The sequence below is a fragment of the Syngnathus acus genome, chromosome 22 (genome assembly GCF_901709675.1).
Source record: "Syngnathus acus chromosome 22, fSynAcu1.2, whole genome shotgun sequence".
NCBI classification, from domain to species: domain Eukaryota; kingdom Metazoa; phylum Chordata; class Actinopteri; order Syngnathiformes; family Syngnathidae; genus Syngnathus; species Syngnathus acus.
Genome location: NC_051106.1, coordinates 7,686,473 through 7,712,499, shown reverse-complemented (window position 1 = coordinate 7,712,499; position 26,027 = coordinate 7,686,473). Strand labels below are relative to the sequence as shown.

At 46.7% G+C, this 26,027-nt stretch overlaps 2 protein-coding genes and 1 long non-coding RNA gene across 6 annotated transcripts; 1 reads left to right on the top strand and 2 right to left on the bottom strand.

Annotated features, from left to right (window-relative positions):
- Positions 1-87: 87 nt before the first annotated feature.
- On the bottom strand, positions 88-5,909 carry atg9a (ATG9 autophagy related 9 homolog A (S. cerevisiae)). Of its 2 annotated transcripts, none has more exons than XM_037242497.1 (20): positions 5,557-5,909; positions 5,401-5,453; positions 4,909-5,067; positions 4,790-4,833; positions 4,527-4,591; positions 4,281-4,430; positions 4,058-4,199; positions 3,838-3,978; positions 3,649-3,769; positions 3,340-3,515; positions 3,154-3,276; positions 2,891-3,078; positions 2,659-2,812; positions 2,348-2,527; positions 2,051-2,263; positions 1,749-1,978; positions 1,525-1,642; positions 1,191-1,455; positions 958-1,106; positions 88-671 (listed from the first exon to the last, which is right to left on the bottom strand). In XM_037242497.1, exons 3-20 carry the CDS (start codon positions 5,009-5,011, stop codon positions 663-665), a joined length of 2,571 nt encoding a protein of 856 aa, XP_037098392.1. In that variant the 5' UTR covers positions 5,012-5,067; positions 5,401-5,453; positions 5,557-5,909; the 3' UTR covers positions 88-662. The 2 variants fall into 2 exon arrangements, with proteins under 2 accessions (XP_037098392.1, XP_037098391.1); XM_037242496.1 differs by having other exon boundaries at positions 4,909-5,060; positions 5,557-5,908.
- A 2,853-nt stretch (positions 5,910-8,762) lies between these two features.
- myo10l1 (myosin X, like 1) lies at positions 8,763-25,611 on the top strand. Its single transcript, XM_037242495.1, has 44 exons — positions 8,763-9,080; positions 12,201-12,299; positions 15,044-15,202; positions 15,417-15,604; positions 15,695-15,829; positions 15,971-16,095; positions 16,236-16,249; positions 16,350-16,434; positions 16,506-16,612; positions 16,705-16,834; positions 16,899-17,017; positions 17,088-17,234; positions 17,293-17,393; positions 17,470-17,536; positions 17,651-17,743; positions 17,810-17,878; positions 17,951-18,033; positions 18,107-18,209; positions 18,384-18,464; positions 18,539-18,663; positions 18,741-18,858; positions 18,949-19,055; positions 19,122-19,398; positions 19,462-19,737; positions 19,833-20,297; positions 20,530-20,653; positions 20,716-20,854; positions 20,942-21,046; positions 21,114-21,209; positions 21,315-21,408; positions 21,521-21,576; positions 21,665-21,801; positions 21,956-22,150; positions 22,227-22,384; positions 22,450-22,573; positions 22,638-22,786; positions 22,857-23,005; positions 23,077-23,284; positions 23,347-23,483; positions 23,554-23,677; positions 23,747-24,091; positions 24,214-24,390; positions 24,459-24,650; positions 24,718-25,611. Exons 1-44 carry the CDS (start codon positions 9,060-9,062, stop codon positions 24,820-24,822), a joined length of 6,108 nt encoding a protein of 2,035 aa, XP_037098390.1. The 5' UTR covers positions 8,763-9,059; the 3' UTR covers positions 24,823-25,611.
- LOC119116803 lies at positions 9,976-19,579 on the bottom strand. 3 transcript variants are annotated; one of them, XR_005096369.1, is made up of 9 exons: positions 19,444-19,579; positions 17,792-17,974; positions 17,444-17,725; positions 16,691-17,150; positions 15,954-16,109; positions 15,676-15,782; positions 15,053-15,180; positions 11,773-11,879; positions 9,976-10,738 (listed from the first exon to the last, which is right to left on the bottom strand). It is a non-coding gene; the product is annotated as an uncharacterized LOC119116803 (long non-coding RNA). The 3 variants fall into 3 exon arrangements; XR_005096368.1 differs by lacking the exon at positions 9,976-10,738 and adding an exon at positions 11,429-11,605; XR_005096367.1 differs by lacking the exon at positions 9,976-10,738 and having other exon boundaries at positions 11,429-11,879.
- Positions 25,612-26,027: the final 416 nt, after the last annotated feature.

Sequence of the window (26,027 nt, the reverse complement as noted above, 5' to 3'; positions counted from 1 at the left end):
CGGGCGAAATTCAGAAAGATCGAGACAGAAATAGGTTATTACGTCCGTTTGGTATCCGGTTGCTCTCAGAAAACAGGGACATAAATCGATTAGATTACGTCAGTTTAATGGCTGAATTTACATCTGTACAAATCTTTATTTTACAATAACTATGAACAACATAAAACTAATCTCTTTACTACACCCATAACATTCAGCATCTCATTGGATTGACAATCATCTCTATGGCACATCCCTTTTGTGAGTCACATAATTTAAAAAACAAAAAAAATCGTAAACGTTCAGGCGACACATGCAAACACCAAGTCATTCAACTGTATCAAGAATGGTGAATTGATGATATTTCGAGTCGTGCTGCTAATGCTACGATGAAATAACTTCTTCTCTTGGTTAGCATTAACGACATAAACTGAGAATTGTTCATGATGACCTTAGTTCAAGATAGTAGTAGCGAAAACCACCTGAATCTGTTATCTTTTCACAGCAAGTGTGCATAACTCACCGTCTTTTTTAAAATAACGCTGAACTATCTCATGCAAAATGTCAATTCAGGGTCCATTCTTACATAATTTTTACTATCAGAGTCAAAGAGAAAAGTCCAGTCAAAGTTGGCGTGTTTAGGTGTCGTTGAAGGGAATCCACTGGTTGATCTGATGTCGTAGCTAACAAACCTGAAATGAAACAAGCAGTTTATTTCCATGTTATTTTACGACAACAGAGTTGCTATGTGAGGTATTTTCATTTTAATACTTTATTTGATCTCAAGTATTTCAAAGAGATTTGCACCCAACCTCAGAATGCAACCAACCACGCCTCTGTTGTTTACACTAAAGTGCAACACTAGGGTGTGTCAGAACTGGATGGAAGATTACAACTCGGTGACGAGTGGTACGTGAAACAAAATGCGCAAAGAGAGAATGTAGCCTTTTGGATCCAGACTTTAGGTGCAGCGTGTACCTTGTGGATGTGCGGTGGCAACTCATCCTCCGAGCTCTCCTCCGGTAGTGACTCGTGGCGGCGTGGTGCCAATTGGTGCGACTCTTCTGCCCAGCCACCCATCGGAACACGAGCGGACCTCGTCACCTTCCCCCCTGTACATAAAATATCTGCGTGGGAAGCAGAGTGTTAACTTCATCATGAGATTCAATCCACAATCAAACGTTGTATACTCTGCCTGCCCTGCGACTTACCGGCGTATGGCCGCCGGTTACTGCCGCCCTGTTGTGACGCCGTCCCCTCCGGGCCCGCGGCGGCGGCGCCATCAGAAGCCGAAGTAGGGATGGCGGTGGGGCTGGGCACCGTGGTAGGGAAGGTGTGCGAGCGTGGTAGGTGTTTATAGCGCGAGCCGGGCACGCTTTTCACCTCGTCCGGGATGCTGTCACTGCTCTCGTCGCTCTCCTGCCTGTGCCACGTGTGCCGGGAGAGCGCATTGCCACGGGACTGCTGTTTGTGCAACTGCGTCAAAAGAAATGATAAACGTTAAAAAAAAATAGCTCAAGAACAACTGTGGACACTTGCACTTACCTCGTGCATGTAAAGTGCGTGAATGCTCATCTCCGTGGAGGCGTACTCGGACAAGACCAAACTGGTGAGTTGAGCCTCCCATGCACTGCTGCCTGAACTCATCGTGCGGGCGTCCGTCCTTTGGGAATTGAGTAAAGAGAGCAAAAAAACAAATTAGACTGAATGCAATAACTGCGAATAGGAGAGTTTATCTGCTGTATTATTTTCAGATATACTGCTCGTACCCAGAGCCTGCCATGGTCCTGCTCGTGGCGGAGGCGTTCCCGGCGGTCCTGTAAGCCCCACTGAAGCTGCCCCTCAGGTGAAGACTGCTGCTGATTGGGGAAAGCGAGCGCAAGGCCGCCACGGCGTCGCTGGCCGCCACCACGTGACCGCTCAGTGAACCATCCCGGTCAAAATGAACCGAGGGCTGAGCGGACGGCGCTGCCAAAAAATTGGCAATCAGGCTCCTCGGCTACAAGGGGACGGGAACAAAACGATAGAATCAGCGGGCGGTTTGTCAACGGAGGGACGCTCATGTGCGTACTTGCGATTCGGAGAGCGAGGGCGGATGCATGTCTGAGGAAGCGCCGGTGGCCTCTCGCTGAACTCTCTCCTTCAGCTGGCTGATGAAGTGTGTGGTCTCCCGGGGAGGCTGCCACTGCGGGTTGGTGATGGCAAAGTGCATCAGGGACAACTCTGTCTTGCCGTCCTCAGCCTGCTGGTAGATGGACGCCTCGGTCTTCCCCTCGGACATCCACTGCGGAGGCAGAGGTACATTTTTACTACGTAACAAAACAAATTTTACATTAGATGGCTTACCATGACCTCATGAGGTTCTTACCGCAGGGTGGCCGTGTTGCCTGATGTCCATCTGAGCAAATGAGCAAGTGTCTCCCACACCCACCACCTCCACGGTGAAATTTCGGAAAAAGTCGATGATCTCCAACGACTTCCTCCTCAGGCAGAAGATGAGGATGATGGGAGTCACCACTGGACTCAGCAGCTCTTCGAGTATAAACACCTTCAAGGAAGAAAACCATGATGAATAAAATGATCAATTAGGGGTGGGTACAGCCTGCTCCATCCTTTAATTCGGTCGACCAAGTTATGTCATCAAGAATCCACATTTGCGGGTTTGGCGTTCATACTCACGGCTTTGTACTGGAAGAGCTGCGAGAACTGGTCTCTTGTTTCATATCGGTGGGCATTGCCCTGCCAGTGGTCAGGCATGTAATGAATATGAGCCAGGATGACCCGCAACAACTGCTCGGGACAAAACACCATGTGCTTATCAGGGATAAACGACCTGCGGACAAAAACATACAGCTCCGATCTTCACACTGACATTTTATTGATGTGAACTCATCCGGAACAATATCCTGACCTGCACACGGTGATGCACACCCCCAGCAGCGTGATCGACGACAGGACGTGTTCAACTGCGAGTACGTCCTCGTCGTAGATGGTCAGCGCGATCAAAACGGCCAGCAGGGAGCCGGCAAAAAAAGCCACATTCTTGGCCACCACAGTTAGCAGAGGTGAGAGGAAGCAGTTCATGTACTTGGATGCAGCCTGTGTGTCAATGAGGAATGGAGGAGGTGGAGGTTAGAGAACGTTGATGATTATCGATAGACCACAGTCAGTCACCTTGTAGCCTTTGCTAAGCCTGGACATGAGTTCATGGTCCAACTCGTTGAAGTGGCGCAGGTAGCATCGGCCGTACAGAGACCAGCATCGCGCCCCGAGAGAACCGGGCTCTCGCTTGATCACCTTGACACACACACGCATCATCATCACGCTCGATCGAAAAGTTGAAAGAGAAGCCGTACGTACTTCTGTGTAGCTAAAGAAAGCATAGAGGATCTGCCACACGAGGATGACGGGACACAAGAGGAGGTTGGCCACGCCGATCCACAGGATGCGCGACGCCAGTCTGTCGGCCAGCTCCAGACGGTTTACTCCTCTCTTATACTCAGACTTCAGGCTCCACTCGTTCTCAAACAGAGAGCCTGGAGGAGGAAAACAAGGAAGAAATGAAGCAAAATAAAAATATGTGCTATCGAACGCAAAGCTATGGTTTTCTGAAAAATCGTACACAACGCGAACATTTTTTAAATATGCACGATCGGCGAAGAAACCAACCTGGTCCCCAAAAGAAGATAAGCTCAAAGTTGTATTTGAGGCCGCGCGTGAAGAACACAACGTCTCCAAGAAGTGGAAGTCGAAAGCGCACAGGAAGTAGAGATTTATTCACCATGGCAACCTGCAAAAGTGGTCTGAGATTACGCAGAGCTTTGATAGATACAAAGGCGGCACGCAGACAATAACAACCATATAATTTTTGAAGCGGAGGATGCGGTGGTAAATGTCCAGCTCCGTCAGCTCCTTCTTATGAATGCAGATCTGGTGCTCCTTCTGGATCTCCACTATCCTGGCCTGAACCTCCTGCCACGTTGCATACGGTAGCTCCGACTAGTTAAAACAAAGGAGTCAAATTATAATCGTTTTTTTAATCGTAATAATAATGGCATGAGTGACACCATCGTCTCACCATTGTCATCTTCAAGGCATGAATGTAGAAGGATCGGATCTCCCAGTAGCAGCACACGTTGTAGATGAATTTCACCAAGCGATGGAGCCAAAACACTCCGGAAATCATCAGCACAAAGATGACAAACGCGTTGTCTCGGATGCTGCCGGGCGGAATGGACAGCGTTATCTGCTGTGAGATTGTTACATTAATAAACATTCCTGATGGGAAGAAGCTGCCTTACCGGGCGTTGCAGACTTCCACCGGCACAAAAGCATCCGGCAGCGTGACCTTGGAGGAATCCGTGTGGTTGACAAACTTGTTAGCGAAGAGGATGTCATAGTCCACGCAGTTAGCGAGGAACACGGTGAAGCCCACCACGAACAGCAACTGACTGCGGCGGCAACACAGAATCCGGTAAAACGCAATTGAACAGCATCGATTTAAAAACAAAAAAATGCTTTCAAAAATTTTAGCGGCTATGACGTACATCAGCTCGAAGATCTCGCCCAGGAGCATGCACGTGAAGCCATTTTTCTGATGCAAATTATAAACGTAAAATATGTTAAGGACATTTTCAATTGGTCACGAGATAGATTCCTGCATCTCATAACTACTCGATACAGAGATACTCAATTTCATGTGATTCTTTTTAAAAAAAAATACTAAATTGGGATATATATCTTGATCGGGATATAAAATTGTTAGTATCGGGATATAACAGTTATGGAGATCATAAGCTCAAAAGGATATTCTTTGGAAAAACAGGTCCAGGTTTTCGATGTGGTGCCATTGGGCTGCAAAAAAAAACAAATCCATAAATATGATTTTTATAAGAGCCCAGGATTTTGTCATTTTTATGCATCACCTACATTTAGCGCCCTCAGGGACGTGCATCAGCAGGTTCTCCTCGCCCGGCGGGGAGTCGCTGTACGACGCCTCCAGGCGCTGGTACTCCGTGTCAAAGTGCGCCATCGTGGGGGGAGCGGCGTCAGTGATGAGTCGCCGCGGCCGCAGCTACTGTCTGCAGCCCAGAGGACGAGATAAATGAAATGATGGGAAGTAAATATGACAAAAGGAACATAAGCAAGTTTACTTTCCGTCAAAGGATAACATCTTGACTAGAAAGCTCTAGAACAGCTGAACTTTATTCATAGTGAATCAGTCACTTAAAATGGTAGCAGGTGTATGTTGACCCGTAACATAAGTTTAAATATTATTATTATTAGAGGGTATATATAGCTTTACTCCCACTCCAGAAAACCTACAAAGATGTTTTTATTCAATTATCTTGGACGAGATGAGGCCTACGTTAAAGGTGAATAAATTTTTAAAATCTGTTTATGTCCACAGCACAGGCTCACCTCCATTCCAGCACAAGGCGTCCCCTCCAGCTGTGGATATTCGTCATTCCTTACTAGGCAAAAAAAAAGGGGAACGACATCAAGGACGACATTAACACACTGTTTACAGTACATATCAATATGGTAAAATGGTCATATATATCAAATGTAGCTTACATTTGACGACGTGCTCTTTGGAAGAGGATGTAAACAAACGGCACATTGGCGAGGTGGGGCTGTGAAACTGGTTCAGGTGTTGTTGCTGTGGTTGACAGCGAAAAGGCCCGCCTTATCCACACCTTGTGAAGAGTCACACAGTCGGCGTTCGTTTCTCGCGGCGGATTCTCTTACGAAAGAGCGAATTAGCACGTCGAGAATTTGATGTTTTGCTTTCCAATCTGCTGCCCCCGTCTTCCGCGGTTAGCTTTCGTTTTTCAGACAGCGACTCGCTTGCTAGCGTCAAAGGTATGACGGACATAGAGCGTCAGCCAATTAGAGAGCGTGTTGTAGGAGGTCGTCACCCAGCGACTAATCATATTTGAGTAGAGGCGGGCCTTGTCAGGTGACGGGCTCCCTCTGTAAACATTGCGCAATGAGGAACTACCGCCACCGCCTGGTCAAATGATATTTGACAAAATATAAAAATGGTAAAAAATAAAAACATATGGGTATGTTAAGTTAATTTATAAAAGATCATTGATACACAAGTCAAATCTAAACAGAAAATTAAATACAGTGGTGAGGAAATAATGATTAAAAACAAGATTTAATGGAAAGATAAAATATCAAAGCAGAATAAATGAAAAACTCAAACCAAATAGAGATGATCAAGTTAAAATCTCATCATAACGGCATGGTAAACACAAGAAAATGTGATGGAGAATAAAAAATCTTGTCCATTTGGTTCACTGTTATGCACTCGTGAGTGTGTTATGGTTGTGCTCAAAACAACAAGATGAAGGAGCTGACTGTGCATTACCGTGATTAAGGTTTGCGCGGTTGAGCCTACCTTCTGTCACCCTGCTTTCCGCGCTGAATATTTAAATAGTGTGCTGCTGCCTGTACGCATGTGGTGGGACAGCTGGGCCTTTTGTACACTGCTTGAGTTGCACCCTTCAACAGTCATCACACATGCACGAAAAGCACCATTGTAGACACCCACAGTCAGCACAAACTGAACATTTTAAAAGAACTTCTATTATCCGGTTAATTATACTGATCGGGGTCGTTTAAATTGGCCAGATTGGGATTAGCCCCCCCCTTCAGATAAGCATTGAAAGTCACTGAAGCACTTAACTAGCTTCAAACAGTACCGCAATTTTCATCCATTATGCATGAATCTGGAAAGAGGGAAAAAAATAACACTCTCAGACACACCGTTAACATTTTTTTTGCATTGAACAGTTTGTAAAAAATTGGTGATATCTATGTCATTTTCAGTGTGATATATGGACCGTGTGTTGGAGTATACTATGTGCCCTGCTCCAGGCTGTAACAAGGCCGATTAAATTACCCAATTGTCTCTCGGGAATTAGGGGTTGGGGGGTTGGGATGGGCCCTCATCGACTAATTTGAACCCAAAGAGGTGCTGTCATGCCAGCAATATACAACCCACGGGTGGGTAGTATTGCATTAGCCAGGGGGGTGTTTGCAAGTGGTGGTGGAGGGTGGGTGGAGTGGGTGTGGCCTCTCAGGATGAAGTCATCCTATCTCCAGACACAGCAATTAGTATACGTCCCTTCCTGAATGATCATCTTTATATGGATCGCAGTCATCAGGTCTATTCATTGGATCCAACTCTGTTGCTAACCAAAACAGCAGCACTGGCTGACTCTTATTAATAGTATTTATAGCTAATCATACATTATGCGGAGATGTCTTCTTTTAACAGGTAGACCTCCGAAACCTTGTGTCAATCTCACCATAATGAGCCTAGTTGCTAACCAAAACATTAGCACCTACCAAAGCATAGAAACAGCTATATGTGATTTTAGATTATGCGATAACTGCGTCTTCTGATACAACACTTGTATTGACGCGCAGTCGATTTTGCAGGTATGGCTAATGCACTCACACTACAAATTTGCAGCGTCAGGGGAAGAGGAGAAGGGGACACAAAGGAGAAAGGGAGCAAATAAAAAAAAGTTGACGTGGTCAGATGAGTAAGCAGAGTTCTGCTCTCACGGAACAAACCTATCAATCCACCAAGGGGATGCTCACACTGTTGTCATGGTGATGCGATTTCAACCGACGTGCGCGTGTTGTCATGCACAAGTGGCTTTCGGCCATGTAATTATCAACCGCCGCGACCCCCACCGTCTTTTTGCACTGCAGGGATTTTGCTGGGAAAATCTCCCGAGCTGTAGCATTTAGAGAATCGACTTCCAAGTAGACCTCCAGCTGAATATGTTGATTGCGTTTGATTACATCCGGGAGTATTGGTTGGGAAAAATAGAATGAGAATACGGTCAGGTTTGTGTGTTTCTTTTTAGTCTATTTCGATCAATATTTGACCTGCAGTTGGATTTGTTGACTTGGGCTGTCTATCCTCCCCGTTCCGAGCATTCCATGATGCATTTAAGGTTCATTTTAAAGATGATCCCTTCATATCCTGAGTCTATCTTCTCTCTGTGAGCAGTACGGTGAAGACATAATGAGCCTCGCAGGAGGGCCCCACTTTTACCCCCGGGGCTCCAGAGGGGAGGAGGCTGAGCTTTCACAAAGCCGCACCCCGACGAGGCCTCACGCCGCTGGGCCGACTTCGGCTCTTACACCTGGCCCCAGCAGGCTCGGAGCTAGGGGGCTTTTAAAAGTGCACATTAACCATCTGTCCGCCGCTATACGAACAAAATGATGTCTTTGGAGACTTGTTACGTTGTCCTTTTTCATTCACCCTAATGTAAGGGGGTGTCAGCATTTGGATTTGCTGTAAAGGGGGCGGGGCTGTTTTTCCTGAGCGACAATATGAAATGATTCACTTCTGACAGCTCACTCCATATGGCTAATTTCGACATATTTCATGGTTGAAGTCAATCTGTTGCTGTCTCTTATGCTCGCTCCACAGTCTCCACTTGGCTGCAGTGTTATTGTCTGGCTGCCCTCAGTCTCCACTTTATTTTCTGCCGTACTGTGCCACTCTACTGTAGCTATATATGAAAATAAAAATACACAAACTAATTCTCGGACAATAAGAACTTTCACAACTTTTGTTAAATATATTTTTTTTTCCTTAGAAATAAACATTAGTCTTTAAAAATTCACTAAATAACTTCAAGATGAAAAACTTGCGAATATGTTTTTCATATTTTCAAAAACAGGTTTGAGATAAGTGCACCCCCATTCAACGCACACACACACACGACTCGCTCTCCACCCCACGCACACACACACACACACACACGCACACGAGACCACGGAAAACAAGCAAACCCTCCGACGAATCCCAGTCAGTCGTGGACATTCTCCCATTCCCCCCTTCCCAGCCCCTCTCCCTCCATCCGTGGATCTGTCACAAGAAGAAGATGATGATGATGACGGTGAGGATGTGAATGGGACACGGACGCATCCAGCATCCGCATTTTGGAGCGAGCACGCGGAGATTTGCGCACCGGCGAGCGGTGCCAGCGTGTGCGCTCTGCCGGGGCCCGGCGCGCGTCGTCTGGGCGAACTGACGGAGAAGGATGGAGGCGTTTTTCACGGAGGTAAGATAAATATCGCGTCAAGCATCGTTTAGCCTTGATTCACTTTTGACGTGAGGATGCTGTTGCACGTTTTCCTCTATTTATTTTGTATCCCCGGGATGATGGCAGGTGTTGCGATCCCGGAGACATGCAAAGAAAACGGGCCGCCTCCTTGCGTATCGCGCAAGCCGAGCATGATGCCACATTGCAGAACAGACCGCAGAGCTTGGATGAAAAACAAATTGGCCCAAACGAGAGCTGACACTCTTTCGCCTCCATAAGGCTCTGGTCTGGATTAACAGGCAAATCTGTTAACGCGGGCTGGGCTTTGCAAAAACAGCTTGGAACGCCCTCATCTCTGTGGATATTGAGGATTTTTTTTTTCCTCAACGATTTTCTGTGTGCACTTTGGGGAAGGTGCACGTATCGGGGTGGTGCACAGCTGGAAAAGGAAGGGGGGAGGGTATGGTGTCTGCCGTGGGGAGTGGTGGAAGAATGGAATCGGCGAGATTGCATTGCAACTCAAGTGGGACGTGAATGTATCTTTATTTTGCAAAGAGTCATTCCTGCAGTGAAGCCTGACTGAATAGCAACAATTTGCTAACAATGAATCCCAAAATATGTTCATAGGTCACTTAAGAATTGAAGAAAAATGTGTATTCATTGCACCAGTTATGTCACCTTTTTGTTGTGTTTTCAAGAAAAAAAACAAATAAAATATATCTTATAATTTGATTCATCCAGCCAATTAATCAAAGGTATAAAGTTTCTGCTCAACACTACATGCTAGCTGATATGCTAACTACACACAACAAATTAAGCTATCAAATAAATGGCACAACTTTGATATGAAGCTTTTTGAAAATATGAATAATCATTTGTTTAGTAACAGACTTTGTCTTGCAGACGTATTTGGCAAAGCTTTAACACGATGAGGCTGGTGTTTTATGCAAAGAACTTCATAACCGCATTAAAATATTCATCAGTTGGTTAAATCGTGTGCAGGAAGCTAGAATAGAGAACCAGCCACACTATAAAAGCATCTTGTTTGCACGTCGAACAGAACAGAACGTGCGTGTGATACATATTTCAACGTGGCTTTTGCCCGTCTCGATTGTGCTTGAAATTATGCAGGATTTGAAGTAGCGCAGGCAAAGAGGGGAGGGAAGAGTCGCTGGAGATGTGTGACCTATATTCTGAAGCTCCCAACACATTTGTTCTGCTCAGAAAGCTGCATCATTTGACTTTTTTTTCCCTCCTCGGCTCGTCTCCTTCCTCCCTTAAGCTACAGCTCAGTGCCATGAGTCCTTTGCTGTAGCCTACTTTCATGCACCGGCGTGTAGGTGGGACACCACTATTGCTGTCGAAAGGCATCAAGTCTATGCTACTGTAAGGTCATTGCAAATAAAATAGCATCTCCCAAAATGCTTCCTTCCCCCTAGAAGGGTTGAACATGGCATATGGCCAAATCACATTCAATTGGTGCATTGAATATTTTTTTTCTATTTTAAAACGTTTTTAAGCTTTTGGTGTTTTTTTTTAGTCCAACACTCAGCAAAACTGGAACTCCATCTCCCAGCATCCATCTGCGGCAACAGAAGGAGGCTGTTACCATGGCGCCCTGTTGCCGTCGAGTCCTGTTGCCATGGTGTGTGTGTGACAGAGCAAGAGACTGTCGTCTAATCCAAGATGAGAGAGAATGGAATAATTAGCAGGCTCTTTAAAACGAGCCTCTCAAAGAGGATTTAGGTTTACACAGACGCGCAAACAAAAACACGGATATTGTTCAATTCTGAAAATAAAATAAACATTTTTGTGCAGCTAATGCATATCGAATGTTTTGGGGCAGTGTTCCGTTTCAACTGTAATCTTGTTTCATGTGACTCCCGCAGGACAGGTGACAAGCATACGTCCCACTCACACTGAAACACACCCACACGAAAAAGTCAGATCTCATTTGCCGCCGCTATAATCTGCTGAAAGCCCGTCTGTCCCGATTGTGTTATCACCTTTAATGGAATATTACTGACACACTTTCATGGCCGTCATGCAGCTCAGGGAGGGATCAGAGTGCTTTATGACAGCTCTGGATGAGCCTTTCACACCAAATCAATATAGATACAAATGTATTTCATTTTTTTGCTTTGCAATATAGGACTCTGAGAAGTCAGAGTCGTGAGCCTTGCGGAACTCCACTCACTGTAAAAGCTTTAAAAAATAAAATAAAATAACGCAAGATTATGAGGTACCACCTGAAATTATATTATTGATCAATTATTATTATTTATATTATTTTTCTCATTGTTTGTGCATTCATTGACAAGTATCCTTCGTTTTGGAATCAGAGGTTTGGCATGAGGTCACAGGGGTCATGATTTCACAATGAGGTTTAATGGAGCATTTCGACAAGATGGAGGGCTTGGGTCGGTTTGGGTTACCGGGATCATATTTCACAGGGGGAGGCCGAGTGTACGGATGGAAGGACTCTGCTTTGGTGACATTCCGTGTCTTAAGGTTTGTTGTCATGCATGGCCATCTCTCCCTGTCTGGACTCGTCATTCCCAAGACACGAGGGGAGAATGGGGGGGATGGGAGGGATATATATCAGAGTGCTGTGCTTGGTCTTTCATAACCGACCAAGTGACTGGATCAATATGAGACTAAAGAGCAATTACTGTAAAGCTATGCACACATTTGCTCATGTTGAACGTACCAATGGGACGGAGAGCCACTGAGAGAGTGAGGTCATGTGGTCATCAGGTCATGTGCCGGAATCCAATACGGGTCGCTGATTGGGCTTGGTTCTCTGATTTCTCTGACCTGTCATTCAACAGAAGCAAAGAGATATCAAGAGCTTGTTGCTTTACAGAGGTGGAAAGTCCAGATGTTGCAGTCTTTATCTCTCATTAAACACATCTGTCTGTGCACTCGGGCGGGCCTGACCGGAATAATGCGTGAAGCTTTTTTTAAATACAGCTGTTATTTAGTTTGACATTGCTTTTTCTCTCAGCAAGACCAAAGCGCCATAAGCCATATCTGCCATCTAGTGGTGAAGACTGTTATTACAACTCAAAATGGATCAGCTTCAAGTCTCATTTGTCTTTTCTCACAATTTTAATCATAAACTGCTGTGTGTTCCAGGGGGCCCGAGTTTGGGTCAGGGAGAAGGAGCAGTTGGTTCCGGCCACGGTCAACTCCTGCGGAGATGGAACCTTGGTGGTCACTACAGACTATGGAGAGGTAAGGACACACACACACATACACACAAGCATAGCAAACCTCAAGCATTTTCGAATGGGCAGATGTTAAGCTTGGCACTCAGCATGGAGTGTTAGCTCCTCTGGCAATATGCTCTGCATTTAAGCTTCACATTGCCATGAAAGGCAGCTTCGCCACATTTGCATTCATTCTAAGAACAGCAATTAATCCCAAAGCAGGGAGCCCGAGAGGTCTGAGACTCATTTTGAAGCACCAACGCTGAGTCATGTAGCGTTTGAAGGTGACTCTCCGGTAAATTGGAGTTTTGTGCTGTCCTTTCATGCTCCAGCCTAAGCATCAGCAATGTTCTGATGCCGTCAGATTGATGTCTCAACCTTTGTCTTTTGCAGCAGTTCTGTTAAATATAGTTGCAAGGAAAAAAAATACAAGAATGACCTGGATGGTTTTAACTTTGTTAAGCCCTCCAGCATGACAAATATTCAGCACCTCCAGCAAGGGCTGATTTAAAAGCGAACTGGGGGAGGAAGGACGGCAGGGAGCTTCGTTGTATGTGGAACGAACGAGGGGGTTGGGCAAATTAAGGACATTCATAATCCAGAAGAATAATGAGGGTATTTGGTGTGATAGGCAGACTTCAAGATTGGGAGATATAAGCAGGAAAGTACAAAGATATTGTTTTGACACATGAATGTATGAGAGAAGAAAATATATGTATGTGTGTGTGCTGGGCTCAATAACATTCAATCCAAATTATAATGTGTGCCCCTGCCAAGATGTGCAGATTAGATCAACATGCGCACCTTGTTAATGAGATCTCAAACCTTCAATTACATTATTTTGGCGGAGCTTTAACAAGGGGCTGAAGGCAATGTTGTGCTGCTTTGATTTTGTATTTAGGGCTTTCTGATAATTCCTTAAATGATTAAAGTCTTCCCAGTAAGGAAAATAAACTGAAATAATGTGTGGCGTCCCACAAGGCTCAATATGTGAACCCCTATACTTTCAAGTAATTTGCACTCTTTACAAATTTAAGTAAAAAGTAACATTTGGAATGGGAAAGAATTCAGAATCTTGTGTCCTTAGATATGATTGAAATAAAAAGGTGCTTCCTCGTTCTTTTGAAACAACTTCCTAACATCCCGATAGCAACTCTAAATTTAGCTCTCATATCTCCTGTGGGGTTCCTCTCCTTTCCGTGCTGCCGCGGTCGCCATGGTTACCGTCACAGAATCGCTATCCTTTTTTTAAAAAAAATTATTTTTCTCAAATATGCGTTTATTGCGACACAATAAAGCCAACGCCAGACAAAACGCACAGACGCCACCAGCACCCGTGTGTCTAATTTCATTCCATACGCAAACATGCGCGCAGATAACGTGCGCAAACGCGAACGCACACGCAGGTTATGTTAGCATCGATGCGTGTGTGACGTGACCTGGATTTCGAGCGCGGTGGCGAGAGCTCACTCGAGCAGGAAACATGCTGCGGGGATGCTTTACGAGCACACACACACACATGCTCGCAAATAAAACCGAAATGTGACTGTGCAAAAAAAAAAAAAAAAAAAGAAGCGCTATTTATTGTGGTATAGTGCAAGCTGGATGACCCACATTCCTCTTCCCCATCAGTTTAGTGTCACCGGGCGGCCGCAGAGGACACTCATGCGCTTACTCACTCCCCGCTTTTTTAATTAATTTGACACAAAAACACACTTATGCAAATGTAGCGCATTGCATGCTAAAAAAAAAAAAAAAGGGGGGGGGCGCAAAAAAAATAAAATAACTATGCAACAAATATGATAATATAAATACAGTTTGGGCCGGATTGAAGAATGGAACATTTTCCAATGGTGAGAATGATTTAATAATCATAAAGCGGCTCCTGTGTAGCAGCCAGGATGAGATTAAACGATGAGCCATGAAGGTCATCTGATCCCAGGTCAGTGCAGCCAGCTTGCAAGTATCTGATAGTTCATCCTGAGTTTGGTCGGACGGGGAAAAGTACGATTATATCAGTCACTGTGCCAAGGGGTCTTTCTCCCTCTCTGTGTCTTCCGAATTAATATGTTAAATCACATGAGGCGCTTCGCCTGTTATCATGCAAAGCATATTCACACATCAGAGAGCTTCAGAAGACAAATCTAGTACATAAAAAAAAAAGAGGCTTTCCTTTTACGTAACAGACACGAGAGACATGTTGGAAGCTATCGTCCAGTTTCTTTGCTTCTTGTAAAAAATGTCAAATGTAATCTGGTAGAAAGCATTTTTTAAAAAATATGTATAAACCAAAATTATATGATTCAATTCAGTAAAAATGACAAGGAATTAAAATATCATTCGCATGTGTTTCAATAGGCCAATAGTGGCCACGATAGAAACTATAGAACATTTCCAAATTTAGACAAAAAAACCCCAATTTAAGTTGGGTGAAAATTCCATTGACACAGCTAAAAAAAAAAAAAAAAAAAAAAAAAGGAAGTGGACACAAAAGGCCAGCAAATATAGCCCGGAGGGACACAAGCTGTGACATTAACAAAGCACTCTTTGAAAAGGCCATACTTCCTATTCTTGGACACGTTTGAAGCAATGAATGGATGACCTTAACGGCCATTATCTCCTATCGGGGTGTGTGCGTGTGCCCACATTTGACCTGACTGCACACCGGGTCACATTTACTGAAGGAGAAAGCCTTTCATTCTGATCATATGAAGACTGCATATAAAAGTGTACGTCCGTTGTGATTGACATGTGTCTGTCATGTGTCAGGTGCTGTACCTGCAGCAGGCCGAGGTCACCAGGGAGCGTGTGTATCCCATGCACCAATCCAGCGTGGACGGCGTGGAAGACATGTCGGCGCTGGCTGAGTTGCACGAGGCGGCCATTATGCATAACCTGCACCAACGCTACCAGAAGGACAACATCTATGTGAGAAATTATCTTTCAGTTTGAGGCATTTTGTTATTTTTGACTTACTCAAATCATTTTAAGTATTTAATTTTCTCTTTTAACCCCTCGCAAATGCTGTCACCATGACAATAACGCAAAATATAAAATGCTACCAGTTGCCATAGCGCTAATTAGTTAAGTAGGCTAACAGGCGCCGATGTTCCAAGGTTAATTAGGGATGGCTTTTTTTCAGACAAACATCGGCAGCATCCTGGCGGCCGTCAACCCTTACAAGCAGATCCCAGGTCTGTACGACTTGGAGCGGGTGGATCTCTATTCTAAGCATCAACTGGGCGAGTTGGCGCCGCACATCTTTGCCGTGGCCAACGAATGCTATCGCTGCATCTGGAAGAGACACGACAGCCAGTGTGTCCTCATCAGGTGAAATTTGAATTTTGATTTCTGGTGGTCTCGTTTGAATCCGTTCAATTTTTCAGTCAAAGTTTCAATACCGATTTGTGTGTGTGTCAGTGGCGAGTCGGGAGCAGGGAAGACGGAAAGCACTAAGCTGTTGCTCCAGTTCCTGTCGGTGATGAGCCAAAAGTCGGCTGCGACGCCACTGTCGGAGAAAAGCACGCACGTGGAGCAGGCCATTGTACAGAGCAGGTACTATTTAATATTCGCAATATTCTCGAGCGATCACATGACTACTGGAAAGAGGCAAATAGTTGCTGTTAGAGACTTGTTTTGAATTAAAGAGTTGTCCCAAGAGTTTTGAATTAGCCCTCACCTTCATTTTCTTCACAGTCCTATCATGGAAGCGTTCGGGAACGCCAAGACCGTTTACAATAATAACTCCAGCCGCTTCGGGAAGTTCATCCAGCTTCACTTCTCGGAGTGCGGCAACATCCAGGGAGGCTGCGTCATCGATTGTATCCTCTTCAATCTAAAAAAAAAAATGTTTTTGTTCATTGTTATTAAATTAAAGAATCGGCATAAAAGATATTAGCTCTCTCCAAATCAGCAAAGAATCGATGAATCGGTTGATTTTCCTTGATTCGCGTTGTGTCAGACTTACTGGAAAAGGTAACCGACTGTAAATCATTTGTGAGACTGTTATTTTGTTTTGCGGGAATGTTGTTATTTTGTTTGCGGGAATGTTGACGATTGGGTTGATTGGTCGCAGAACCGAGTGGTGCGACAGAACCCCGGCGAACGCAATTACCACATCTTCTACGCGCTGCTGGCGGGAGCCAACAAAGAGCATAAAAGCAAGTTTGCTTGCGAATCAAATTTATTGGATTTTTCTCCAAATTAATTTCTTTTTTTTTTATTCGGTCAGGTCTCTACTTCCTGGAGGATCCAGCGGAATCTTTCCATTACCTCAGCCAGTCAGGTTGCCTGAAGGACAAAAGTCTGAATGACAAAGAGCTATTTAACAGTGTTATGGTGAGTTCATACAAAATGGAGAAACAGTGTTAAAGATAATATTTGAAAAAATAGTGTCAATTTTTTTCTTATCCTTACATTGTTGCGAGCAGGAGGCCCTGAAGGTGCTGGAGTTCTCCGAGGAGGAGATCAGGGACATGTTCAAGCTCCTCTCGGGCGTCCTGCAGCTCGGCAACGTGGACTTCATGACGGCGGGAGGAGCTCAGATCACCACCAAGCAAGGTCGGTGCCAAGCTCAAAAGAAGAAAAAAATATTTGGGATAAAGCGTGTTTATGCTTTTTCCAGTGGTGACCAACGCGAGCGAGCTCCTCGGCCTCGACGCCTTCCAGCTGTCCGAAGTGCTGACTCAGCGCTCCATCATCCTGCGAGGAGAAGAGATATGCTCGCCGCTCACCATCGAACAGGTCGTTAAACACTCGCCAATTGTTTTTTTATTCCCACAATGCTAACCGACCTTCCGTGGCGTCGTCACAGGCTGTAGATTCTCGGGACTCGGTTGCCATGGCGCTGTATTCCCAATGTTTCTCCTGGATCATCCTCAAGATCAATCAGAAGATAAAAGGGAAGGAAAATTTTAAGTCCATCGGCATCCTGGACATCTTTGGCTTTGAGAACTTTGAGGTTTGTGACATAAATGCACTTGCGTACAGGATAAGCAAATGAGTTTGGGTGTCTTTAGGTGAACCGCTTTGAGCAATTCAATATCAACTACGCCAACGAGAAGCTCCAGGAGTACTTCAACAAGCACATCTTCTCACTGGAGCAGCTCGAGTACAACAGGTGCATTTTGGATTTGTATTAACATTATTCTATAGGGAATCTAGGAGCACCTAATATCTGATTGTCGCCTTCACAGGGAAGGTGTCCAGTGGGACGCCATCGACTGGATGGACAACGCCGAGTGTCTTGATCTCATCGAGAAGGTATTGCACGTAATCCGCAGTCTCCACTTGGATGCAGCACTTGGTTTTCTCGTTGCTCTTCTTTGAGAGAATTTCTCTCATCTAATGGGCCGACGATTTTGCTTGGCTCTTCAGAAACTGGGCTTGTTGGCTCTGGTGAACGAAGAGAGTCGCTTCCCCAAAGGCACGGACTTCACTCTTCTGGAGAAGCTTCACAGCAGACACTCTGTGAGTTACCTATTATTTTCTTGGGGGTGACATAGAACCGATACTGACGTTGGCATTTTGCGGCAGACCAACCCTTACTACGTGAAGCCCAGATTGGCCGACCATCAGTTCGGTATCAAACATTACGCCGGGGAGGTGAGTAGCGCTCATCATTTCTCCTTTGCGCTATACATCCAACGTGATGTCTTGCGTTTCGGGCGTCTTCAGGTCTTGTATGACGTCAAAGGCATCCTGGAGAAAAACAGAGACACCTTCAGAGATGACATCCTCAACATGCTTAAAGACAGCAGGTAGGTAGGACACATGGGAAAAAAAACTGTCCTTTGATTCCTTCATAAACCCAATTTTGCACTATGTCTTTAGATTGGACTTCATCTACGACCTTTTCGAGAAGGTGGGCAGCAGGAACAATGAGGAGAAGATGGGAACGGCCAGACGCAAGCCCACCGTCAGCTCCCAATTCAGGGTGCGTGCACAAAACACCGGCAAATTGCAAATGCATATTTGAACACAAACGCCGAGGCAACACATGCGGACAGACAATATCACAATCGTCGAGGGCATATATTCTTTATCCTCTGCAAAAATAACGATCAACCAAAATCAAACTGGACACTGTTTTATTTGTCTCCCCTGCCAGGACTCCCTGCATGCTCTCATGGCCACTCTAAGTGCATCCAATCCTTTCTTCATCCGCTGCATTAAGCCCAACATGGAAAAGGTCAGGATGCTTCTACCTCATGTCTCGTGGATGAAATGATTTTTTTTCTTCAAAATTGTTTTTTTTTCTTGCAGAATCCCAATGTGTTTGACCCTGAAGTGGTCCTCAACCAGCTGAGGTACTCAGGGATGCTGGAGACCGTCAAGATCCGTCGTGCCGGGTTCCCCGTCCGAAGAACTTTCAAAGACTTCTTTGTGCGGTGAGTCATTCTAAAATCCGACCATGTGCGTTGTCGACAATGGAGGAGACAAAGGTGCCATTCCTTCTTCTCGCTAGATATAAGATCATTTACAAGGAGAAAGCAGCTACAGCGGGAGATGACAAGAAGAGGAGCACGGATCTTCTGACGAAATACGACAAGACCAAGAAGGAGTGGCAGCTGGGGAAGACCAAAGTAACATTTTTTTTTTTCAATTTCCACATTTGCAATGTGATCATTATGTTTTAACAAGAATACTTTTTTTTTTTGCTCTTTCCTGTCCAGGTGTTCATGAAAGAGTCTCTGGAGCAACGCTTGGAGAAAGACCGCGACGAAGTGCGACGTCAGGCGGCCATGATCATTAGAGCCCACCTTCTCACTTTCTCGGCCAAGTAAGATCCCCGTCTTCTTTACTTTTTGCAAATATGAGAACTGTAACAAGAAGGCGTGTCGATTAGGAAACACTTCAAACAAGTGCGCGCCAGCACCGTCGTCCTGCAGAAGCACCTGCGCAGGCACATCCAGCGAGGACGCTTCGTCCGCCAGCGCAAAGCGGCGCTGGTGCTCCAGAGGCACCGGCGAGGCCAGGTGGCCCGAACACGTGTCCGCAAGCTTCGAGAGGAGAAGAAGAAGAAGGAGGAGGAAGAGAAGAAGCAAGGACAGGAGGACGTTGGGGAGACGGAAGGCCGTGTGGAGGAGGAAGGAGCCACTGAAGGAGCCAATAAATCCTCAGAGGCGAGTTTTTATCATTTATCAGGATGAGCGGCAATCACCGATTACCTGGAATCTCCATTCCAGGACGAAGTGCGTCAGATGGAGGAGATCCTTCAGCTGGAGCGTGAGATCGAGCGTCTGCAGAAGAAGCGCGAGGATGAGGTGTCGCAGCTGTGCGAGTCGTCCAAGCAGGAGCTTCAGCTGCGCCGCGACGCCGAGCTCAAGCGCATGAAGAAAGAAGCCTCGCGCAAAGCCACCAGCCTCATCGACCTGCTCAACTTCGGCGGCGTGGATCCCACTCAAGGCGAGGCCGCGCAGGCCGAGGTCGCTGGCAAGGCCGAGCCTCCCAAAGCCGCCCGGGTGAGTCTGGATGTCATCCACGATGCGGTCGGCTAATTCATGAAAAAAAATGGAATGATTTTTTTGGGTCTATCTTTGAAAATCTGGCGGACTAGGCTGCCAGCGCCACGCAGCCCGGCACGTCCAAGGACGAGGAGGTGGACGAGGGTTTCCACGCCGAGGAGGAGTTCATCCCGCTCCCTGACTTTCCCCCTCCGGTTGAGACGGACACCCCCATGGATCAGGCCATGTTCGCTCACCTCCCTCCCCCGCCGCCGGCGTTCGCCGAGGGGATGGTGCCCCCTGCCGCGCCCCCGCAGGAGGGGCAAAAATCCGAACCAGAGAGGAAGGTCAGCATGGTCGACAGCCTGGTGGACGGCGAGGAGCCCATCTACAGCATGCCCGCGGACACCGAGTCCGACTACGACCAGGAGGAGGAGGAGGGTTCGGTGACGGCCGGCGACGACAGCTCCGTGTCGGGCAGTAATCGTGGCAGCGCCGCCGTCGCTGACGAAGAGCACCCGCGCAAGTCCACCTGCACCAGCGTCAGCGCCGAGTCCTACCGGGAAAGCTCCGACTCTGTGAGGACACGCACGTGCGCGCAGAAACAATAGAAAGAAATACATATCATTTTAAATAATTAGGAAAAAATGAATGATTTTTTTTATTAAATAATATATTAATAGCGTAATAATATGATATATAAATAATAGTAATATGATATATAAATAATAGAATAAAAACCTAAAAATAAAATTGATTGATTCCTTCAAAAATGGATCCTCACCATCATTAAGACTTTTTGGATTTCAGTACGCAGGCAGCGACGACGAGCACGACGGCATGATGGACACCGACGAGGAAGCCACAAACGGACGAGTGACCTTGTTCAACGGCAACGGGCCGCCGTATTTCCACGGTTACCTCTACATGAAAGGTGAGGCTTCATCTGGCCTCGCTTTATGTCATTTTTTGACTCCGCCTTCTTCCACCATGCAGCCGGCCTGATGATCCCCTGGCGGAGGCGCTGGTGCGTGCTAAAGGACGAGACCTTCATGTGGTTCCGCTCCAAGCAAGAGTCCCTCAAGTCCGGCTGGCTCTACAAGAAAGGAGGAGGCCTCTCCACCCTCTCACGCAGGTTCTTGTACTGTTAAAATTAACAGGCTTTAGTCAAAAGATTATAACAAATGGACCTTCTGAAATCAAACAGTTTGTCTTTGAGCAGAAACTGGAAGATGCGCTGGTTCGTTCTGAGGGACAGCAAACTGATGTATTACGACAACGACAGCGAGGAGAAGCTGAAGGGAACCATCGACATCCGGGCTGCCAAGTAAATCATCTCAGGAGGAGGAAAAGAACCAAACCAGAATTTCCCCTCTTTTTTTTTGTGCACTCAGAGAGATCGTCGACAACCACGAGAAGGAGAACGCTCTGAACATCGTGACGGATGAGAGGACCTACCAAGTTTTTGCAGAGTCGCCAGAAGACGCCAGGTCGGTTGGTCCTTGTTGACTACAAGCTTAATTATTTATTCATGACAAAAATATTATTTTGTGCCAAGTCATTCTCACTGCCGCTCTTTTTTTTTTTTTATGTAGCGGGTGGTTCAATGTGCTGAGTAAGGTGCGGGTTTGCACGCCAGAGCAGCTTCTGGAGATGTCCCACGAGCAGGCCAACCCCAAGAACGCTGTGGTCAGTCCCTAAATACAATTTTTGGTCCAATTAGTAGACACTGACCGCTCAAAAAATAGGTGTGCATAAACCTTTTAGAATGTCATTTCTGTTCTTAATATTTTGACCTCAGGGAACGCTCGATGTGGGCCTGATTGACTCTGTCTGCGCATCGGACAATCCTGATCGGTGGGTTGCCATTTTCTTTTTGGACAATTGCAGTTGTGAAAATAAGTTAAGTTGGATTTTTGTTTTTGCACTTTGGTGCTTTTTCCAGGCCCAACTCCTTCGTGATCATCACAGCCAACCGCGTGATCCACTGCAACAGCGATACGCCCGAGGAGATGCATCACTGGATCAGTCTGCTGCAGAAGCCTAAAGGCGACGCCAGGATCGAAGAGTTCCTCGTTCGAGGTGACATAACCTTTGTAACATCGACAGGTTCTCTGGGGCTAGCCGCCAGCTAGCTTGCGAGCTAGCTTGAAACGAAACAAACCTCACAATTACTTTTCGAAGTAAAGATTTCCTTTCTGCTTTTTCTTTCCCTCTTGCTTGCTCACTTTTCAAGGTTGGCTCCAGAAGGAGGTGAAGACCAACACCAAGAGCGCCTCGCTGAAGCTGAAAAAGCGCTGGTTCGTCCTCACGCACAACTCGCTGGACTACTACAAAAGCTCCGAGCGCAACTCTTCCAAAATGGGCACGCTGGTGCTTAATTCGCTATGTTCCGTCATCCAGCCGGACGACCGAGTGCACAGGGAGACGGGTGAGCAAAAAAAGAACAAGAAGAACTGATTTAAAAACATTTCCGTAAAACTGTTCTCAATCCCCCCTCCTCTCAGGATACTGGAACATCATCGTGTATGGTAGGAAACATTCCTACCGCCTCTACACCAAAATGCTGAATGAGGCCATGAGATGGACAGCGGCCATACAAGGCGTCATTGACAGCAAGACCCCCATCGAGACCCCGACTCTGCAGCTCATCAGAGACATCAAGGTAAAACCCTGTTAGATAATCATGACTTCATGCTGAGGGCCGTTTCGAACCTGCTGTGATATTAGCAGGAGAACAGTGTGAATCCAGAAATCGTGGAGCAGATGTACAGGAGGAACCCCATCCTCAGATACACCCAGCATCCGCTACACTCGCCGCTACTGCCGCTACCGTACGGCGAAGTCACCAGCCGTAAGTTCTTCTTCTTCACTCCACCTAGTTCTCCTTTCATAACGATTGCCGTGTCCTCGTGTAGTCCAAAGGCAGCAGGGCTACGCGAGCCTCCAGGACGAGGCGGTGCGGGTTTTCAACTCGCTGCAGGAGATGGAGACGCTGGCAGATACGGTCCCCATCATCCAAGGCATCCTGCAGACCTGCCAGGACCTGCGTCCTCTCAGGGATGAGGTTGGTACTTTAGCTTCCGTAACCTAGACCAAAGTAAGTCAAGCAATATAACCCCTGTTGTGTTCCTCAGGTTTATTGTCAGGTGATCAAGCAGACCAATCACGTGCCTCAGCCCAACAGCCCAGCCAATCGGGCGCACTGGCACCTTCTCACCTGCATGAGCTGCACCTTCCTCCCCAGTCGGGTCATCCTCCGATATCTCCGCTTCCACTTGAAGAGGTGTGGCGGTGGACCCACCCCCCAACTGGACTTCCTGGAAACTGCGTCTCTAACGTGTGCATCTGCATTAGGGTCCGGGAACGTTACCCCAACACGGAAATCGAGCGCTACGCCACTTTCATCGGGGAATCCTTGAAGAAGACCAAGACTCGTGAGTTTGTGCCCTCTCAGGAGGAGATCGCCGCCTTGCTGGTGAGGCAGGAGATGAGCACCACCGTTTACTGCCATGGGGGAGGATCCTGCAAGATCTCCATCAACTCGCACACCACGGCCGGAGAGGTGCACACGCATTTGATCGTTGAGGGAGAAAATTACAATTAATTCAAATCTTTCTGCTGAAGGTTGTCGAGAAGTTGATCCGAGGGTTGGCCATGGAGGACAGCAAGAACCTTTTCTCTCTTTTCGAGCACAATTCTGTGACGGATCGAGCTTTGGAGAGCAGAGTTATTGTGGCAGATGTTCTTGCCAAGTTTGAAAGGTATGTCGAAGCCCAACAACCAACTGACTTTCCAACTCAAAGCAAACCACCTGACCAAATCTGTTTCCAGGCTTGCTGGCAGTGAAGAAGAAGAGGAAGAAGGAGAATGGAAACTGTATTTTAAGCTCTACTGCTTCTTGGATGTGGAGAGCATGCACAAAGAAGGGGTGGAGTTTGCCTTCATGTTTGAGCAGGTGAGCTTCTCGTCTTACCAAACCGACCGACCGACCGACCTCTACCCTAACCCTCTCTCTGCATTGCAGGCCCACGAGTCTCTCATCAGCGGACACTTCCCGGCATCCGAGGAGACTTTGCAGCATCTGGCCTCTTTACGTCTCCAGTATCTCCACGGTGACGGGGCGGGCCGGGCCGGCTGGAGCCTGGGGACCGTCTATCCCATCGGACGTCTCCGCAGCCGCATCATCCACTCCACCAAGCCGGGGGTGGGCTCAGCGAGCGCGACGGCAGGAGGAGTGACGGCGGAGGGTAAGGCGGCAGCCGGAGGAACGGGCGGCGTTGGCGGTGCAGTTGAGAAACGCAAAACGCCAAGCTTCCTGGACGGCACGCTGAGGAGGAGCTTCAAGACGGGCTCACTCAAGAAACAGAAGGTTAGTGAGGAGCAGAAACTGGAATGTTCAGATCTTTACCAAATGAGTGAATGTTTGATCAGTTCGCCTTAAATGGTTGCTCAACTCTGGATGAGCAGATATGGATGGATATGTGTGTCCAGGTGGAGGAGGAGCAGATGCTGGAGATGTGGGTGAAGGAGGAGACGTCGGCCACACGGACCAGCGTGCTGGAGAAGTGGACCCGGCTGCAGGGAATGGCTCAGCACCAGGCCATGCTCAAATACATGAGCATCATCAAGGAGTGGCCAGGATATGGATCTACTCTCTTTGACGTGGAGGTAAAGATCACCAATGGGATAGGCCACAGTTTTTTAGAGATCTTCCTCTGTGAACTTGTCTTCTGCAGTGTAAGGAAGGGGGTTTCCCTCACGACCTGTGGCTGGGCGTAAGCGCAGATAACGTATCGGTGTACAAGCGAGGCGAACCCAAACCGCTGGAGACGTTCCAGTACGAGCACATCACGTTCTTTGGTGCCTCGCAGATCTGCACCTACAAGATCATCGTGGATGAGAGGGAAATGTTCTTTGAGACACCGCTGGTGAGCTGATTTTATTTTCTTCCTTTTAGTTGTCAATCGTCCGATATTGAAATGAGACTTTCTTCAGGTTGGCGAGATCACCAAGATCATGAGGGCTTACATTAATATGGTGGTGAAAAAACGCTGCAGCATCATGTCCGTCACCAGCGTCGCCAGCTCGTGCGCCAGGTGATTGCCGTTGGCCAATCGGTTTTCCCCAGCGGCTAACGACGCCTCTCCTGGATGGGGGAAGTCGCCCCAACTCCTACCAAGGATGGAAAAGTGGATGCTGAACCCGCAGGGATCAATGGAACTGGGTTGAAGACATTTCACCATTTTTTTTTTTAAAGCATGACACATGAATCTGGATTTTGGAGCACAGTCCTTTCACATTACCCCAGTGGTAGCCCTTGCATGTAGATGTTCAAGCACACTCCAAAAGCTCAGATTTCCTTCTACGTAGGCCTCTAGCACAAAACATCCATCAGCTGTCCTGTCCTACTTTGACCAGGACTTCGGGGACTCCTTGGAGGACCTAGCTTTTCTCTCTGTGGGCTGCATTAAAATATTCGGGTATGGTCTCTAACACAGGACCTTAGAGTCCCTTCTTGGATCCAACCGACCTGGGGACTGGAGGCTGAATCTCGACACCCCTAGAAGACTTCAAAGATCTCTCCCAAGAACCCGCCGCTGGACCATGGCTACCTCTTAGGATGCTGGGGGTTTCTCATCCAGGAACCATGGGGCCTACCTCTGAGGCCGCAAGGTATGGCTCCCTGATAGGACTCCACCACCTTAGGACCAAGTTGAACTTGCAGGGCTCTTTCTTTCCTTCCATCTTCACTCTCGTCGCATATTATTAAGTTAGTGTTCAAATCTTTGCTTGCTTTTGTCACTGTTTCTTTTCCATGTGACATCACTTCTATCGCATCTATTGTTATTAAGGGAGGGGGGGGGGTCTTCTTTTTGGACAAGGGGTTAAGAAAAGAAGACATTCACTCACCAGTGCCACTGTGTGGCCATTAGAAGAAACTACAGCCAAACAGAAAGCTGCTTGGAACAATATCAAGGAAGACAACCAATGTGATGTACCGCGTTCCACTCACATGAGTCAAACACAAACTGAACCGAGTTGTTCTGTTTTTGTATTGTTTATCACACATAATAAGAGTTATTATTGAGTTTTTGGCGCTCACAGCACTGTACCACCGATAGAGAATCTACGCTAAAGGTGATGGGACACCTCTTGTGTAAGATACGAGCAATTTAAAGGGTGTCATTCACTGGCAGTGCCATTCATGTGACTCGGAGAGAAAATTATGAATTTATCTTTTTTTTTTTTTTTTTTTTTTACACCAAAAGTACTGTATATGCTTGTTTGATCATGCTGACTGTTTT